This window comes from Gymnogyps californianus, chromosome 10, assembly GCF_018139145.2.
Source record: "Gymnogyps californianus isolate 813 chromosome 10, ASM1813914v2, whole genome shotgun sequence".
Classification (NCBI taxonomy): Eukaryota; Metazoa; Chordata; class Aves; order Accipitriformes; family Cathartidae; genus Gymnogyps; species Gymnogyps californianus.
In genome coordinates this window covers 2637489-2656962 of record NC_059480.1, presented here as the reverse complement: position 1 = coordinate 2656962, position 19474 = coordinate 2637489, and the positions used below count along the sequence as shown (strand labels likewise).

General features: G+C 39.0%; 1 protein-coding gene across 1 annotated transcript in view; it reads left to right on the top strand.

Annotated features, from left to right (window-relative positions):
• Window positions 1–19474, top strand: part of STAG1 (stromal antigen 1) — a 200526-nt gene that overhangs the window by 153220 nt on the left and 27832 nt on the right. Inside the window, exons 20-23 of the mRNA XM_050902898.1 lie at window positions 2559–2629; window positions 7710–7797; window positions 9106–9186; window positions 18077–18169. Of these exons, the coding sequence (XP_050758855.1) occupies window positions 2559–2629; window positions 7710–7797; window positions 9106–9186; window positions 18077–18169 (333 nt within the window). The remainder of the gene's footprint in view (window positions 1–2558; window positions 2630–7709; window positions 7798–9105; window positions 9187–18076; window positions 18170–19474) is intronic.

The window sequence follows — 19474 nt, the reverse complement described above, 5'->3', positions numbered from 1 at the left end:
AGAGAAAGGTGCGTTTACGTTAATGCTTGTGGTGATTCCAGTAGTCCCAAATAGATGTGCAGGCAGCAGAATCAAGATTGGATTATGTCTTGAATGGAAGAGAGGATTTAGTAAAATATTTATAATGGCATATAGAAAGAGCTCTGGAAAGAATGAAATAAAGATATAGGTCTGAAACCTGGAGGTACCTGGGATTTACTTGTAAGAATTTATCCTTCAAAATGCACGAGACACAATACATTAAATAAGAATAGAAACCTTACTCATTTTTTTTCTTGCTTTACATCAATTTAACTTTGTGTAGCACTACTTAATTTGTTGTAGTTCTCATGCTTTTTAAACATAACTTAAGGGCTGCATAGATCTTTTTCTTCACTTCTAGTCACGCACTGTGGCAGATACATTTAATTTTTGATGTACATTTATAGAAAGCTAAGCTACAGTCTCTATTTTAGAATTGTATTTTAAAGAAAACAAGCTTTTTTCTATCTTTAAGCAATATGCCACATACAGGCATGCTGTATATATGCCTTGTCACATTACAGAATAAATAAAAATTTTTCTGTTGCTGTAGGAATGTACATGAGTAAAAAAGGCAGTGCATGCAGGAAGCAGGCACTCCACAACCCAGAGGAGTTAGTGCGCCACTGTACGTTGTTTAATAGAATACATTTACTTTGCTGTCTACCTGTCTGCCATTTTATATGTACTTTCTCAGAAACTTCTGAGCAGAACCTGAAAAGACATTCCAGAATTTGTGCTACGTGTCTGTCCATCTGTGTGTGGCAAGGGAATCCTTTCAGCTGATGTCACATTACATGTCTTAGCTGTCTATTTTAATAGCCGTGGATTTTTGAAGTTCCTCACCTCTGGCCAACAGGACCAAAAACTCCCAGACAAAAGCCTTGGGGAATCTGTTGCTGACTTGGGTAGCAAAAAGGGCTAAATTTGGACTGCCAGCACAAAGATTCAGCTTCAGAACCAGCCGAGTTCTCCACACCAGATGCCCAGCACTTGATCACCATAAATAGTGGCCTTTGCTCTTTCCATTGGTACCCGCTGACAGAGGTCCAGGAACTGTGGTGAGGTCCTCACATTTTTCACTATCCACACATCCAACACCAAGGTTCAGTCTGGCTCTATACGCAGGGACAGATCTCCTACGTTGTTTCTCCAAACCTGGCTCTTGGAGAACCTTCAGCTTATGTCACCACAGCCAAGCTCAGATCAGCTAAAAGCATCTCATTCACACTGTCTTGCCTCGAGATGGACGAAAGTGCCTATGGGTTTTTTCAAGAATCAGACCAAGAAGCAAGTGGAATCCCAGTTCTTTCACACTGACTTGCCATTTCTGTTATACTGTCATTACAACAAGTAAGACATTATGAAAATGTCTCCTTTCAGCTTTTTCTCATAGTTTTATCTTGGAAATTCTCCAGAGCAAATGCCATGTTTGTTCTCTCTGGAGACAGTCGTGTAACAGCCAGTGTAACAAACAGAAATTAGGTCTGTCTGAGGACATGCAGCTTTTTTGGAAGAGCCCCCTTGAAGTTTCCACACTGTTCAGCTGTATAGACGTTATTCATCCGTGGATTCATTCAAGGATTCAGAGGTGGCATTCTGTTCCCTGGACAGTTTCACCCAAGAAAAGATCTACTCACCATTTTCTTAGTATTGCTGAGGCGTCCACAGATAATTTTTTCAACCATAATCCCAAACTCAGTTAGCAAACACAGTAACACTTAGATTTGTCCTGCTGTACAGCAGCTGCTCTTTCTCTGACTCACCCGTTCTCCTCCACAAAGTTGCTGGAAAAATTAAGTTTAGAAGTACCTTATTTCCACTTGTTTCACTAAGAGAATTTGCTGTTTAGTTTGTATAAAATACTAGGATAGTGGTATTTTAAAATTCCAGAAATAAAAAATTAAATTTAAATGAAAAGTTTTTATTGAATTGTGCAATATTTATTCTTGGACTGTTGTTTCCCCAGATTTGTAAAATCTAAATTAAAAAAAAAAAAACTTCCATCCAGTTCTGAACGTATGTCAGTCTGTACACATAATGTGATTGTCGTGCACTACAGTGTGTAACACAGTGAACAGCAATGAAGGATATGAAAAGAAAGAAATTTTCCCACTGATCGTTCTAAAAAACTTGCTCTTGACATCTGCAGGTTTCTGGCATGGAGCAAGGCAGGCATTTGGCTTTATTCTTGTAGCACGTTCATCAGCTGATGGTTCAAGCTGATGGTTCAGTCCTTTTTGTAAAATAAGGTAGAACTACAGTTTTATTCTAGGGAATGATTTCTACTGCTAGAGGATACTGGTTTGAGTATTAACACAGTGATACTGCTGAATATCGTCAGATGATCTTGCTTATTTCCTAGTGCTATGCAGTGATTACTTAAATAATATTATTATGGAATCTAGATAAAAGTCATGGGAAAGTTGGGAGTCAGTTTTGGTGTCAACATAAACCCTCAAATCTGTTCCTCCCCATGGAGTAATGTATTCTGCTGGATTGCTGAACTCTCTTAATGGATTTCCTTTCATCTTCAGGGAGAAGAAGCTGATGATGATGACATATACAATGTGCTCTCCACACTGAAGAGGTTAACTTCTTTTCACAAGTAGGTGATTTTTTTCCGTCAAAAATTTACTATGTTAATTTATCATTTCAGCGAGTATCAGTTGATGTCTAGTGTTAAGAAATGAGAAAATAAATGGCCTGAAATATGAAATAGAGATTGACGAACAATTAGTGGTATTTGTCAGTATAACTGTTTGGATTAATCTGGGTCCTCGCTTAGTTAATGCCATTACTTTTACAGATTTCATTTGTAAGTGGCATACCATCCCTTGCACTAAATGCTTTTGTACCTATGAGTGTCTTAGTAAAAGTCATACTCCCTTGCATGACAGTCCGTCAGTGCACAAGGGACATTTCTTATCTCTGGCACCAGTGGATGCAGGCCAGATCTGTGCTTTGAGCCTCAGCATAGGAGAGCCCTGGAGGAAGTTGTCTCTCTCAGTTTCTCAATGCCTTTGAGGTATTTCTCCTCAAAATTGTAGAAATAAGCAGTAGTAATAATAATAGTAATTAATAGTTTATGGTGAGAGTCTGGAGGATGCATTCTCTTCCTGCAGAAATGCGAGGAATAGTTTCTGGTTGAATTGTTGGCAAAGTCTTAACTGTGTGGATTGCACAGAAACTCCTTCACTAAGCATGAACCAGCTCAGTGGAACCAGGCAGCAGCTTTTCAGGGTCCTGCTGCTCTCAGTTAGACCTACAGGCACCCTCATAACTTGTAGAGCAACCTGGAAAATTTCACTTGAACTGTGAATTTTGGAGCATAGCACAAAGACCTAATCTTCCCCTCCTATCAAGTGTATGAAGTAATTGCTCCTGGTCAGCATGTAAGAAAGCTTCATATGCAGATGGCTGAGCACCACAAATCATTTCTTCCTTATCACAAGATGTGAGAGGACCTTGCGTCTGCCACCTCTTTTGTACAAATTGTTTTTAGTGATTTCATTTCTGTCTTCTTTCTGTGCTTAGTCTTCACTTATCCTGAATTCTGCATTGGATAATTGTGTGAAATGGTTCTGAAATATCTACTCTTTGTTTCCATTCAACAAGAGTCCCACAGAGATCATTAAATCGTTACTAATTTCCGTAGTGCAGCAGGCTGACACATGTGCAAATTAGGTTTTCAGTCTCCCTGGTAACACGCTGGAGCCACTTCTGCCTTTCCTGAGAGGACTGGTGAAAGCTATAGTTCACATCCAAGAAAGCAGCACAAATCTTAAGGTTTTTCTGAGAGTCTCCCGTATGTATTTTTTCCTTTAGGGTTCCAAATCTCTAGAGAATTAATGCAGACTATAAAGAAAGCCTTGTAGAATAACATACAGATCGGGGTCGGGGACATCTACCTTCACCTTCAAAAAACAGGAAAGAGAAAAGAATCAAAGCTAAAGAGCTGAAGAGCAGCTGTGTATCATTTCTCAGCTGATTTGTTGTTTATGATTATAGTTCAATGGGAATTTCTAATTAATATCTGCTTGCATATAACGAATTAATGAAATCTTTTCGTTACTCTACTGAATGTTACATCTGATGTGATTTCTTTGTGAAAGGAAACATACCACCCGAGACAGAATTTTTGCCGAACCTTTAGCTATGAGATTAGGATCTTCAATTCAAAACTTACATTGTGCGTTCTCATCTCAAACGGTGGCTGTTGTCTGATACTGTCATCGTCTGTCATTAACTGGGAGCCAAAAGAAATTAAATCAATGGAAGAAGTTGAAATTTCAGGCTAACAACTGATACCTTTCAGATCTTCTAAAAGTGCACTGATAAAGTAGTTGCTGAGGCTTCGAAAAGAAACAAGTCCCCCTCTTCTTCCAGTGAGAGAAACTCCACTATACCTTACCTGTGCTTGTGTTTCCTTGGTAGTTGCTGCTTCTTCCTGTTTTAGGAAAAAGCAGCCCAGCAAGGTAGAAAAAAACATGGTAGGGGATTATCAGAAAACCATTCCAGACCAAAAAGCTTCTACACTGAGATTTCCCAAGGCTGAGCTAATCCTCTTTCTGAGAGGGTCATGGCAACAAAGGGCTCACAGCACACTGTTTAATTCATGTCTTTTTATCAAACAAGAATATCAGTATTCCAATACAAAAGAAATTCAACATTACACAGTTTCCTTCCAAGTTTTCAGAATATAATAATAAATTTTCTTGAGGTCTTCTGAATAGAACACCTGGAGTATATACTTGGGCTGCTTTTTTGCCAGGGTCTCACTGATATTTATAGCATTTTTTTCTGTTCTTAAGTACATGGAGGCAATTTTTCTATACTGACTCCAGCCCAATTCAGCTGAGCTTTCACACATAACACTTTGGTGCTGTAGCAGTTTGTACGCTGCAAAATATTGGTTAATTCAATACAAGACACGTGAATCTCAAGCATCACCTCCATTACTCTGGATGTGCCCTTTGATGCTGTCTTGTATACAGAAAATTGTTTCACATTTAGAAACCAGGATTGTTGGTATCACTGTTCAGTAGTCCTCAAATATGATAAGGAATTTGATTCCTTCCTGCCTCCACACTGACTTCATAAGCCTGCAGTGGCTATAGCAACTCTCCAGATATTCATCGTGTTTTTATCAGTATAAGCATGACCAGTCAGGAAACTTCCCAGAAAGGTAAATTCATGGTCAGACCAGCAGATCTTGTCTTCCTGTTGCAGAAACCCTTTGCTTAACTTTTTTTCCGATAGTTCACCAGTACATCATTCAGACTGAGTTACTCAGAGCTTGTTATATCCAGATGAAGTAGAAATGATGATAAATGAAACCTCAGTAGAGAAATTGGACTGTATCTAGCATAGCTGTTCAAAGCCCAAGGTATAGCTTCTCTCACTTTGTGCCTCTTTAAAGAGAGACAGTTTTGTGGGTGGAGAGATCGCCTCTTCGAAAAGGAATTTTTCTAAGCTGCTTCTTGCCGCACTTTCAGAAACACTGTGGAACTGGTACATTTACTTCATCTGACTACTTTCTGGCAGAAGTGTGCGCCAGCAGGCAGTGCTATCTACAGGGATGAAAAGAAACCTTTGATGAAATGTTGGGCCTTGTTTCCTGTAATCCATGAAGACTCTCTGACATGGAAGGGACTAAGGGAAAATTCTGGTTTGTGTGCATTTTCATTCTAGGAGCCTCTGTGTCAGTCTGAACGTCTGTGGAGAATTGTATTGTGTCCAAGGTACCTTTATAACTGTAATTTTGATTGCTAAGTAGTTCAAGAGACAAAGTTGTACCAAAATATGCCTAAATTTAATGTGGAGGCTCTTCTTCAAGGAAGTTTGTATTGAAAAGCCCTATGCAACTTGTATATAGTTAGAATTTTTCAGCTTTGGAAGCTGAAAAGGTCTTCCTGAGATCAGCTGTAAGGCCAGGCTCAGAGCGGGAAGAGCTAAGGTGTCCCCAGCTGTCAGGCCAATGGGGCGTGCCCCCTCTGACGGCTGCATGACATGGAGGACTCTAAAATGAAAAGGCAGAAATGAGACAGTTTTTCCTTTCATATTCTCTGTAGGATGATCTATGCTGGTATCTGCCTCTGCACACCAAGGAGTTTTTACTGCTTTAATTACAGCGCTGTAATTAAGGAGGTACAACTCTGCCTTGTTAGCTACCCTGTGATTTGCTGAAGCAGCATCTATGTGCTTAATATCACTAGTCAGAGACAGTTCTCTGACAGCCTATAATTTATCTATGAAACGTTTTATTTTCATACTTTGAAGACCATCCAGAATCTAAGGCGAGGGGAGTATGTTTACATTTTTATTTCCTTTTTTTCCCCTAAGTTTCCCTATTGTTATATTCATGGATTTGAATTAGAAGTCAAGATGCACCTTGGCTTAATGAGACAACCCTAGAGTGCATACTTCACTTGCTATCAGCACAAGGGCATTAATTGTTGTGTTTTCTGTGAGACTTCGATCAGTGAGGTTTTCCAGGGCTAACCTACTCCAGACTGGGAAGCATTTGATACTGGGGGTTTCAACAGGATCTAGGCATTCCCAGTCCTGAGTTCAACCTCTGTCTGTTTTGGAACTAGAGAATTATTCTTTCTGGCCGAGCAGGGTAGTTAATTATTTAAACAAAGTCAGGCAGCTCCGAAGCAGGGCAGACACAAAGGGGTGGGAAAAGTGAGTATATCTTGGTGATCAAGGTGGCTGGGATGAAAGGGAGCCAGATACAAGAGACTGCTTTATCGAATTTAGACTCACCAATTCAGTCTGAGTATCCCTTCTTCCAGGTGAGTATTTTAATCACCAAGTTTCTGATTGTTCTGAGGTGGCTTGCTCTTCTATAAACACATTATAAATGCTTTCAAATTATCTCAGTTTAGTTCTACTGCAGAAGAATGTGTTAAACCTAAATTATTTTGTGAAAGAGAACTTTTGTCTTTCAGGCAACCTGATATTTTGTAATTTCTTCTGTATTTCTCAGTTCTGTATTAAAAAAGCTTTATCATAAGCTGTTGAGGTCTGTAAGGCTGTAGAATCTATGTTGCTGATCTCATTTGTATTCCTCTCGCTGGCGAATCAAGTTGGTACAACTAAAATGTGAAACAATGAATGGGGGGTGGCAACCACCATCTCTGTCTCATGTACATGTATATGATGCTGTCTTACTTTAGATATTTCAAGATATTTAATGTCTAGTGATAATGTATATTATTTTTCTCCAAATGATATGGCAGAAAAATATGTAACTTTATTTTGCTTAAAGCCATTTTTCATTCCGTATTTATTGCTTGAGTTTGGCCATAGTTTCTGCTGCAATGTGCCTCGTGGAGTTCTGTCAATGTTTAGAACCAAAGAGGAAAGATGGTTTAGAGGCAACACTGAGGAGCTTGTAGCTACACTTAGTAACCTTTAAAGATGTGTGGCATGCAGAGAGTTTATTTCCTCCTTACAAACATCCCATGTAGTAGAACATTTTTCCTCATTTATCAGAAAGCCTAACTTCTGCTCTTAGCATGGTGTGAACTAATGGTGCAGCTGCTTTGTCAGCAGGCTGTATTGTCTCAGCTTTGCAAAAATACCAGAGCTCACTGAGCTGCCGGGTCAGACTATATTCTCGCTGTGATGTGGAGTTTTGAGGAACACAACTAATCTCTCTTTATTACCTCTCGTTCTAGTGCGCACGATCTCACAAAATGGGATCTGTTCAGTAACTGCTACAGATTACTAAGAACTGGAATTGAACACGGAGCTATGCCAGAACAGGTACAGTTAGCAACACCTGCACTGCATCATTTGGGGATTCAAAGTTTTAAAGAGTGTAGTCGTAGAGGAATTCAAAAGATTAATGCACTAGACTTCAGTTATTTAGGAAAAACGTAGAGTTTTGAATGAAATTTATATTCTAGTGAGGCACTGTTCAGGAGGTGAAAAATCTTGGATTCTGTGATTTTTGAGCTACTTGCCTCACCTTTCTCATCTGTAAAGTAAGGAATAACTACCGTTCCTGGCTGTGAAAGCAATGCATAAATCATGATGTTTACGCTGAAACTCAACATTTGTAAACCTTGTCTGCAATTAGAATTATCAACAAACGATTATTGTGCATTGAAGGTAAGAGTGAAGCTTATGAAAACCAGGAAACAAGAAGAACATTTAGCAGGGATGCTGGCCAGCCTTTCCAGTGGAGTTCTTTTAGTGGACACATCATGGACTTTGTTTCCTCCTAGTTTGGTTTCAGTTTCTCATGGATGAGCACAGCGACCATGTCACATTCTCCCAGGATTCCAGTTTAAACTGCAGACTGCCTACTCCATCATTTCAACACATTTTAAGTTATAATTTGATTTCAGTTAGAAGCCAGTTGTTAATTCTAACTCAGCTTCATTTAGGAAAAAAAAAATTCTCATGAAGGTCTGTAGAATGGTTTAGTCTTTGGTGATACCTTTCCGAAAAGTATTTTGTGAAGTGATTAGAGCTGTTACAAACTTGATTTATTCTGCACAGAACCACAAACTGTTGGAAGCGTCTTCAAGCCAAAAAGATTATGAAATTTTTAGCACCTAATATAGATTTGAAATCTTAAAAAGACACCATGGATGCTTTTATGGGCACCATAAGTATGAGGCTAGTCTTCTCCATGAGAAAATTTGTATTTCCTCCCTTTTTTTTAGAAATTGAGCTACACGTTCATTTGACAACGAAACAAATTTCCAGACTGTTTTACTAGTGAAGTCAGATTTAGAGGTATTTAAACAGCTTTTGAACTGAGATATTTAGATGTTGGATTGTACTTCTGTCATGCTGTGACATCACCTTTTGCTGTACTCTAATGCACAGTTTTCTGTTCTGTTTCCCAGCATTTACATAGTATTTTTTTCACCTGTAGCAGGCTGGTTTCTTATTGCACCAGACTGACTAAGGAAAAACGTAATATCCTTGAAAACAAAAAGTACTGCCTTAGAGCTGCTCCTATTTCTTTTCCTCAAAATGCATTATAAATTTTACATACACTTTACTGATATGCTTGGTATGTCCAATGTGCTGGAATTCTTTGTGTTCCCTCTGTTACAGATAGTTGTTCAGGCACTGCAGTGTTCCCATTACTCTATTCTCTGGCAGCTGGTGAAAATCACTGAAGGCTCCCCTTCCAAAGTAAGTAGGCATTTGATCATACAGATTTTACTGAAGAAACACAACTTGCCTAAAAATGCGTTAGACCTGATTCTCTGTAACTCCACCCAATGTACCGTCATTTTATGTCATTGTGAAATAGATATAAAATGTTGGTGTTTTGATTTATTCGATGTTTCAGGATCTATTTAACATCATGCATATGTCTAAATAAGCTATACAAACAGTGGAAGCTTGTCTTTATCAGGATTTTATACTAGCTGATTTTTATATTTTTATTGCTGAAGATACTTAATGCACTTTATCGTGTGTACAGCAGTTTGCATGAATGGATAAGTAATGTTGACGGTGCTTACCTAATAGTTGTAAGCAGTACTGTTGATCTGTACACCACAGATAACTTAACATTTATGTGTATTTACCTTGCTTACCTTTTACTTAAATCTTTTATGTTGCTAAGTATAAATGTAAGGTTACTAGCAGTAACGATTACTAATAAAAAGTAAGTGCATGCAAGTGTTACATGTAACTTGTTTGTTAAACTTAGCTTTTCCAGGACCTTTCCTTAGCTCTTTTCTCGATCAGGGGCCAATATCCTGTCTTTTTAGGGCTTTTTCAGAAGTAATACATCAAATTAAAATGGTATGAAAACTAAAGTAGTAAGTGTACTTCCCCATCAGCATCAAAAAGAAAAAGATGCTATACTAAAATACTACTAAAATAGCCATTTTATGCACATAAAAATGATAAAAATACATTGTAAATTCTTTGAGTGGTTTTGAATACTGACATATCTTGACATTTTAAAATAGCTGCTAGAAAAAAAGAATAACTGGTATTCTTTATTCTGGCTTTCGTTCCCATTTTCCCTCTTAGCTGCTTTAGCTTCTTTCTCTTTAGCATGCTGGTAGTATATAATTATTACATCTTGACTCCTTATAACTAAGAAAACTGAATACATCTGAATACATTTAAATTAACTCAGAATCTCATCACAATAAAGCATCTGAAGTCCTCCTAGCTAGCAGCATTGTTATCCTTAGGGAGAAATTTCTCTTTGACAGAAGGAGCTAAGTAACTAAAAGTAAATCCAGGAGGCCATACATTGCTTCAGCCCTTCAGTGCACAAAACCAACACACCAAACCTCATTCTAATGCTTCCCTAGTAAGGAAAACTGGACTGCTGGTTACCTGTGTAGTGAGTGACTTGGGTATGAGGAACTAAGCACTTAGAGCAGGTGCACCTAGAGCACCTGGTCGACTATCCAAGCCTGGACACTGTCTTCAACACCTTTCTTAAATTTTTCCCCATGTGCTCTTGACTGTTGGGTCTTGCTAGGTGTCTTACCCACTCCTGAAGATGCCCAACAACTCTGTCCTCCTACTTGCTGGGCCCCTTGAGCAGCAATGCCCAGTCTTGCCTTGCTCTGGGTGCAAATGCCAAGACACAGAGCGTTCGGTAAGATTCTCATCTCCCTTCACTGCATTTCTCCATTTTTTTGAACTAAATACAGTAAATTGCTGCAGTATGACATAGATGGTGCAGAGTGATAGCTGTCACCATTGCTGGAAAAAAGTTTCATGTTTTCTTGTGTCTAAATTATAGCAAAAGAAACATACTTAGCATAAACTGCAGCTAGCGACTAACACATACAGCATCTATCTGCATAGGACCTGGTCAGAAGCTTTGCATTTTGGTGTCAAAGTATTAATGTGGACTGTTGTTTGCAATATTACCATGATGGTCTAGTTAAACTGAAAAAGACCTTTATTTATTTCCGTGACTGGGCTTTTTCTTGCGGACAAGCTTACTGCAATTGTATGGCTTTGCCTACCTTTTCAGAACAGGTTACATTTGTATGAGACATTGTTTTATGAGGTGAATGCAGAATAGCCTTGATCTTTCATGTATTTCTAATAGTATTCTGATTCATATTAGTCATAATGTAGTTCATAGGAATGGAAAGAACTATGAAAGCTCCATCAAGAACGACCATTCAAAGTACAAGTCAATTCTGCTTCTGGAATCCCCAATGAACATCATAATTACTCTAACCTAGAGAGCTGTTATTGTTTTGGGGTTTCACCGCACCCCTTACTAAAATAATGAGTGTTCTGCATGCTTAGTTCGAAGCCCTGTATTAATGCCCTTCAGCTCTTCATACCTGGCCAGCAACTTCAGGTATGCTCCCAACAGAAATGGGATAAAGAGAAATCCACAAACCTGATGTGGTTGTAGCATTTTGTTCTGTGTGGGTTTTTTTTCTGTCAAACTTTCCATTGTAGTTTGTTCACTGTGAAAATAAATCTGATCTGCAGTATATCTGTCGTTTAATCCATTAGGAGATCATTTTGCCCGTGGTTGTTTTATAAGCCATGATTTAGGCTTACAAATTAGCAGACATTAAAGTGGTTCACTTCTAAAGTATGATATATGGGAAGACAACGGGAGCATCATGAGCATCTCAAAATGAAAAATAGTGTATTTCATGAGCATTTTTTAGGTATTCAGGCTTTTACAGGAACATTTCTGACACAGTGTTTTAATATGTTGGTCCTTCCAGCTTTCTAGTGTTACTTTGCTGTAGCTGTAATGATCTAAGGACAGAGGGAGGTGATGGTTTGTAGGCTGAAGTGGTATCTTTAATAGACCAATGAATATAGCTGTAAAAATTAGAGAGGCTTGTGGACACACAAGCCTTCCAGGTTTGAAATAAAAGCAGAAGATTACAAAGCAAAATACAAGCTGAGAACAATTGCTTGGTTTCTATTTAGATACAGATGAGGTAAAGAAAAGGAAAAGGTTATTGGTACCTGTAGGGGGGTGGGAGCAGGGGAAGTCGAGGTGTAAGACAGTAGGAGGGAAGTAGGAGCTGGATAGTGGGGAAGAGAAGGAAGATGGAAGGTGAAAAGGCTAATGGGGAGAAGGGAATTTATAATATGTCACAAAACTGATCTTGAGTCCTTGTTTTTCTGTATCCCTTAGATTTATGAATTTTTGTTTCCAGGCTCGTGATTAGAAGATGATTTTTTAGATTTCCCTTGAGCATCCAGGCTGAGAGATCAGAGATGGAGGGATTGATTTGTAAGAAATGTTCATCTGCTGCCAGCTGGGTCATTCGTGTGAGTTCATGCTGGCGAATAGTAGCTGCTCTGTTTCACGTAGTTAGTTACCATGTAGGCATTCAATGCACAGAATAAAGTATATTAACATTTTGGAATTGTAAGTACAGGATTCAAGGGTGTTAATGTTCTGTGGGAGAAAGTATTTAGTTTGGTAGTAGTGGGCATATATAGGCAAGTTTTACATTTCTTAATGAGGTATGCTCTGCATCCATTAGGTGTACATTTTATTGCAGGGAGTTTGCGGGCGGGGTGGGTGGTTCTGGTAAGATTTCTTTCAGAGTGAGTTCTTTGAGTAGAGCTCAAAATTGCTTAATAATTTTGTGTATTGGTTCTAGAGTAGAGTCATACATGACAACCAGGGGTATACAGTTGGGAAGAGAATCTTTTTGGAAGGAAGTTATTCGTTATCTGGTGTTCAGATGGCTCTTCCAAAAATTACAGCCTCTCTAAGAGGATTGCCGTTGTTTGGAAACAGTCCTGGGCATTATGCCCAAGCCCAGGGCACATTGCTTTCTGAGAGATACTTTATATTACAGCTGTTGGGTATGTTTTGGATTATGGCTGACTACATGAGGCTAGGTGTGTTGGTCTGTAGGCTGTATATGTGTGGCAGGGAAAAACTGTTTGACTCCTGTGGTTTAAATCAAATTAGGATCAAGTCAGCTCATTGATTTATTAACAACATATAATTAACCTGCAGCCAGTGCAACACATCTCCAGGATAAGTATCAGCTATGCAGCAGGTAAACCAGAATACTAGACACTTTCATAATGCTAACGAACACCTACAAATTTCGAACTACCCTTCTGTAACTGTTCACAAGTTACTCTAATCCCCTCCCCAAGACGCACACACAATTTAGAGTTACACGTGCACGCTCCTCACAGGAAATATGAGGTACAAGCCCATTGCTCTTCTTTTGGGAGCACGTGATCCCCTGCTTATATGTAGCTGCTCTTGGTCATGTGGGTGCTCCAGCTTCATGTGTACCCACGCCCACAAAGCACTCCAAGCACGTGCATGTGACTGTGAGGTGTGGGTTCCTGCATGTTGCACCCCATACTGACAGTCTTTCAGATGGATTATTGCTTCCAGCAGGGAGGATGTGTCACCAGGCCTAGGCAGTGGTTGCAATGTTGGGGTGTCTGACTTGGTTTGATTGCTGCTCTGTTCCACCCCGAGGTTCCTCTCCATGATCACAACTTTTCATGCTGCTTTTATACTTCTTTACAAGGTGACTCCTCCTTTTCTCAAAAGTTTCTTGGTAATCTCCTGGTTACTGTTTAATCTGGTCATTTTAAGTAAATTCATTATTAACTTTCCTCTTAGCATTACCACTTTTTAAGCAAACACCCCCTCAGAACAGGCAGTTTTGGGTGTTCTGTTCCCAGGCACTGTTGCACTGATGTTCTCATCATATCAGCTGTTGTTTATCCAGGCTGTTAGCAAGAGGGTGCTCTGCAGATTCCCCGACACTGTGTAATATCGTTTGTAGATTACCGTTTTGATCATAGAGCTTAAGGAAGTGATATCAGCATAAAAATGTTTCGAAGACATTTTAATAGAAGGATGATAATTGCTGATTATTTGAATTAGTTAGAAAGTCCAGATTCTCTGCCCAATAACAAAGATTCCACCAGTTAACTTAAATATAACATAGAATTGGGACAGTTATTTTAGAATTTTTTCAAGGTAGCCTGTGGAAAAAAGGGCGTACTATGGAGTCATCTTGGTGTCTAAAATCTGAAAGGAAAAATTGATTACTAAAAAGAAGGTTGCAGCAGGTAAGAACGAAACGTGTAAGCCTTGAAATATCCATAGTCTAATGCTCTAATCTTTAGTCTTTCTCTTGTCCTTGTTCAGAGGAGGTTGAGGCCATGACTGTTCGGGCTGTCAGTAAGCAGACTAGTGCTCTTTGTGGTAAACAGCACAGTATTGGGGGGAAAGTGGTTTATACTGTGTAGTTTGTGGGAGCAGTCTGTTGTAGCCTGGAGAAGAACTGTTCTTCAAGTGAAAAGGGATTTGAGGATGGTTTCAAAGGAAGCTGGTAATTTCTCAGCAAGAGTTCTTTTGTCTGTAGATCTTGGGGAGCAAGTACAATCTTGAGGTAGGAGACTTGGGGATTAGATTATACAGTTGTTCCCATCTAGATTTCTTCATGTATTCAATAAACCAGGTGCCTGGGACCATTGTACTGTGCACTGTACATGTATGTAATGAAAAGGAAATCTGCAGAAGAACAGAGTCCAAAATCTTAGTAAAAAAAAAAAAAGCATGAATGGAGCAAACATTCAGAAGCAAGACAAAGGCGAAACAGTTCTGAATGAGCAGCAGCCAGACTAGCCAAATGCATAGCTATTATAAAGTGATTAGTAGGCACAGGAATTAGTAGAGAGGATTTAAACAACAACATAGTGACTTGATGACTTTTAATATTTATATGGGCACAATGAAAGCACAAAATGCTGAAGGGAGGAAAAGAGTCACAAAGTGCAAAAGGTTTGATGGTGTTCCATAGTTGAGTTGAAAGCTAATGGCTCTTGAACGTTGTAAAGTCTATCGAAGAGTTGGAGTTGCAAGGAGAAGGATGTTAATACTGCAAATCAGTAGTTTAGGGGAAAGGCAGTGGGCAAACAGAAAGAAAAGCATTGGGTTTGGTGGATGAACCTAGCAAAAGCACAGCATTTCTAAATGGCTTCAATGGAAAAAACAAGCTTCAATTTAAAGCTAGAAAATAACTGAAGAATTTTAGATAGCAGTCTTGTGATTCCGGTTACAGGTGGTGGCAAAGCCAATACAAGTCCTTGCTCTTAGCAGCTCATTCTTGTTCCTGCCATGGACTAGTTAAATTTGAAGATATTACACTGTACAGTTCAAGAAAGGGTTATCTTTATCCTGGGTCACTTGAGTGATGCAGTTCACAGTGTGACCCCATGGTTTTACCCTAGCAACCAAGAGGACAGTAAAATTTTTTCATCCCAGTTTTTCTGCTGAAGCCAGCATATCGGGTAATCACACCTCGAGAGCCTTGGCTGTGTGCCTGAGAATGGTAAAAGACCTGCAAATCTAATGAATTTTTTTTCTTCCCATTTTCACTTTTAAAAAAAATTACTACTCTATAGTAGTCTGGGGATTTCTCCAAATTTAGGGAAGTTCCAGATGGCTCTGTTGCACTGTTCAGTCGGGCTTTCTTTTGCTGTCTGTAACTTTTCAAAATGAATCTTTGTCATGCTATCAAGAGAGAGGATAATAAATAATGTGTACCTATGTGTTACTCATTCTTTGACAGAAGAACGGGAGGCATCCTCATTCACTTTTTAACCTTTATATAGGATTTTTCATAGGTTTTAGTATCTCTGTTGAATTCATTAACATCTAAATGGAAGATAATGGTGATAGAAAGTAGGAAGTTATTAAAGTGATTGTAATCCTGGTATTTAAAGGTGTAAATCAGATGATTATGTAACAGTGAACTGATAAGCCTGGCATCAGTCCTAGGTAAAATTTTGGACTGGCTGATAGAAAACACAGTCAGTACAAGGCTGAAGGGTGGAACGAACATGGCCAAGAGATAAGACTATAAGGAACAAATAAATTTGTCTTGAGAAGATTGCATTTTTGACTGATAAGGAAACCAGTTGAAATACCGGTTTCTGTAAGACATTAGTACCGCATTGCATTTCAAGTGAATATGTGAATTTAATGTAATTCATACTCAATAGCTCAAAGCTGATTAATATATTAGAAAAAAGTTGTACGTGGGAAGTCATGACACAGTGGGATGGCTTCTGATGCATTCCAGGAGAGATCCGTTCTCTGCTCAAAACTGATAATTTTTACCTATAATCACGGAAGGTAAAGTGAAGGCATTTAAAATGTGGATGATATAGATCAATTGGTAAACAAAATACGATTAAAAAAACCCAAAGAGGTATTTTAATGCTGCCAAATGGAAGGCTTATATCTGGGAAGAAGGCGGCTGATCAGTGGGAAGTTGTGACTTAGAACAGAGCAGAGCTGTCTTACAGATCATGTAATGGCAGGGTAATGCAGTGGCACAAGGGATCCTTGGCTATATTATCAGAGAAAAATTTATTAGGAATAGGAACGTGAGGTAGCTCATAGACCTTTAGTGTCCATATCAGAAATCACACTCTATTGAAGATTTTAAGAGGTTCAGAGGTTTAGGAACACTTGGGGTGCTTTGGCATGCTTGCAGACCTGCCTTCTGTTGTGAACCAGTACAGGAAGAACATATGGACCACAAAAAGGCTTTTCAGTAAACAAAGAATAACAAGATCTTATGATAGGAAGCAATAAGAAAAGCTAAAACTAGAAATGAGACACACAGACTGAACAGCCAGCATAATTAAAAATTGGAATTTTTAGCAAGGAAAATGTTGCATGTACACTATGTAGATTCTTTAGATTTAGGTTGGATGTTGTTCTGTAGGGCACACTGTCTTCCATCTGAAAGCTGATAGAGGTATCGTGGAGGAAAGTCTGCAGGATCGGTAGGCCAGCAGTCTCGGTGGGAATTAATGGCTGTTATCCTTCCTTTACATGAAACCAGTGAGGTGAAAACTGGGAAGGGAAAGGTCTTTCAAGCAACAGTCCCATGTGCATGTGAGAAATGGTGTCGTCTGTGGGGCCCTGGCAGAACTGCTGGTGGCACGGGAGGAGATCTGAGTGCTGGGAGACATGTGGTACGGCAGGCAGGAGCAGGCAGGGCAGAAGCGTGCGTTTGTATCACCTGAGCAACGCAGAGTAGCAGAATGTATGAATTGATGCTGACAAAGCTAGTCCTTTTCACAAAACTTGAAGCTACAATGAAGTCCTAGTGATTTCTGGTTCTTGTTTTCTTCTTGGAGTTTGGTTTATCACTGCTGTAAAACAGTAACTATTTATGTGCCAAGAAGCCCATGTACATTTTCAGTACATTTCTTGGTTACGATAGAGGCAGTCCTAGCTTTTCACATAGGAGGCTTCTTTTTCTTCTGTAATTGATTTGCTGTTTCCATGTGGCTACTTGCTGTATTCTTATGATTATGCTCCAGTATCTTACGTTTTGTTTTGATTTGTTTTCACTAGTTTATTTTGTTATCCGTAAAAAATAAGTATTCATCAGGGTACAGCATTAATTCCCCCAGGTCAAAGTACACAGCTTTCCTATTGAACCTGCCACTTCTGGTACCCACATTTAAAATACGCATCAGTTGTCTCTAGATCCAGGTGATCAAGAACAGTCATTCATTTATCTTTTCTACCCACAAATCCTTTTTTCTCCAGATCAACAAACCTCCCTCCTTCTTCCATAACTCGTAAGATTTCTGTGATTTGCCTTCACTTTTCCCGTGTCTGCGGGCAGTTAGGATAATGTTTTTGTTGAACTTGAGATGTTAATTGGTTTTTTACTTTTTTGTTCATGTTGATTTATCTGAGTACAGAATTCTTTATAAACCACCAGGTAGGCTGACCTTGATGTATTAAATTTTTTGTTCTGAAACATTTATAATTTACATTCAATATAAAATACAGACCATTTAACTCAGGAATGTAGTGGTTTTTTTATTATTTATTACAAGGAAACTTTGGGTCATTCCTCTGAAAATTAATGACTTGTTTTACTCTATGCTCTATGAATAGCATATTTTTTCACGGCCTTTTTGTATGGCTAGTTTGTAGGATTGAATGTATGAAATTATCACCATCTTTTTGTTTTGCTTTTTCCTAGCAACCTTTTATTAATATTTATATATTGTACCTTTTTAACGTTTATTCTAGGAGGACTTGTTGGTATTGAGGAAAACTGTGAAATCCTTTCTGGCTGTCTGCCAGCAGTGTCTATCAAATGTCAACACTCCAGTCAAAGAACAGGTAAAGGAAATGTCTGTCACATGCTTTTAGAAAAGTGTGAATATGAAACTGTAGTTAAAACTCAAGACAACACTATATCAAACTTCGAGTAAAATCATCTGTGCCTTCTGTCTAAATAAAACTGAACAAACACTCCAGAAGAAGAGCTGTATTAAAAGCACCTTCAAAGCACAGCTAATGTCAAATTCATTTTGGATATAACAATAAGGATTACTTGAATGCTTAGGCTCGTGTTCAGCTGTCATAACTTCAGGCATCTAACTCAAATCACCTAAAATAAAAGCCGGTTCCTTTAGACACTTACTGTATTAACAGATGGAAATGGGCACTTTTAGAGGGTGATTGAGATCTCAAATGGCCTGAATCTTTGTATATTTCTGGGGTTTTTTCCCCCGTTATTGACTAATAGGGAGTCTAGAGTGACTGCTTTCCTGCCAAAGGCAAATGCCTGAAGCCTCGATGATACTTCATTATTTCGTTATCCTAATAATCCTGTTAAAGGTAGTGGTGAATACTAATTATTGTATCTCTTTCCCATTGTGGCTAATGGGAGAAAATTGAGGCTTCTAGCAGTACAGGTCATATTACTACCTATTTTCTAGCAGAAAAAAAAGTTAATTCATTTTACAAAAAAAAAAATATTCTGAATAACACTAAGAATGTAGTGTCCTCTCACACCATGCAAAAATAATCACTTCACAAATAGTTATGTTTCCTTGAGAAATCAGAGTAAAGTATCTATTTAAACAGTGTCTTCTTTATAGAAATATAAAGATCTGGAGGGTGTTTTAGATTCTCATCAACATAACCATTATAGCTTGGGTTGTTGTGCTTCCCTGTTTGGTAGGCTGTGGTGGGTTGACCCTGGCTGGATGCCAGGTGCCCACCAGAGCTGCTTTATCACTCCCCCTCCTCAACTAGACAGGGGAGAGAAAATGAAAGGCTCGTGGGTCGAGATAAGGACAGGGAGATCACTCACCAATTACTGTCATGGGCAAAACAGACTCGACTTGGGGAAAAATTAGTTTAATTTATTACTAGTCAAATCAGAGCAGGGTAGTGAGAAATAAAACCAAATCTTAAAAGACCTTCCCCCTACCCCTCCCTTCTTCCCGGGCTTAACTTTACTCCCGATTTTCTCTACATCCTCCCCACCCGAGCGGCGCAGCAGGATGGAGAATGGGGGTTTGGGTCAGTCCATCACACGTTGTTTCTGCCGCTCCTTCCTCCTCAGGGGGAGGACTCCTCACACTCTTCCCCTGCTCCAGTGTGGGGTCCCTCCCATGGGAGACAGTCCTCCATGGA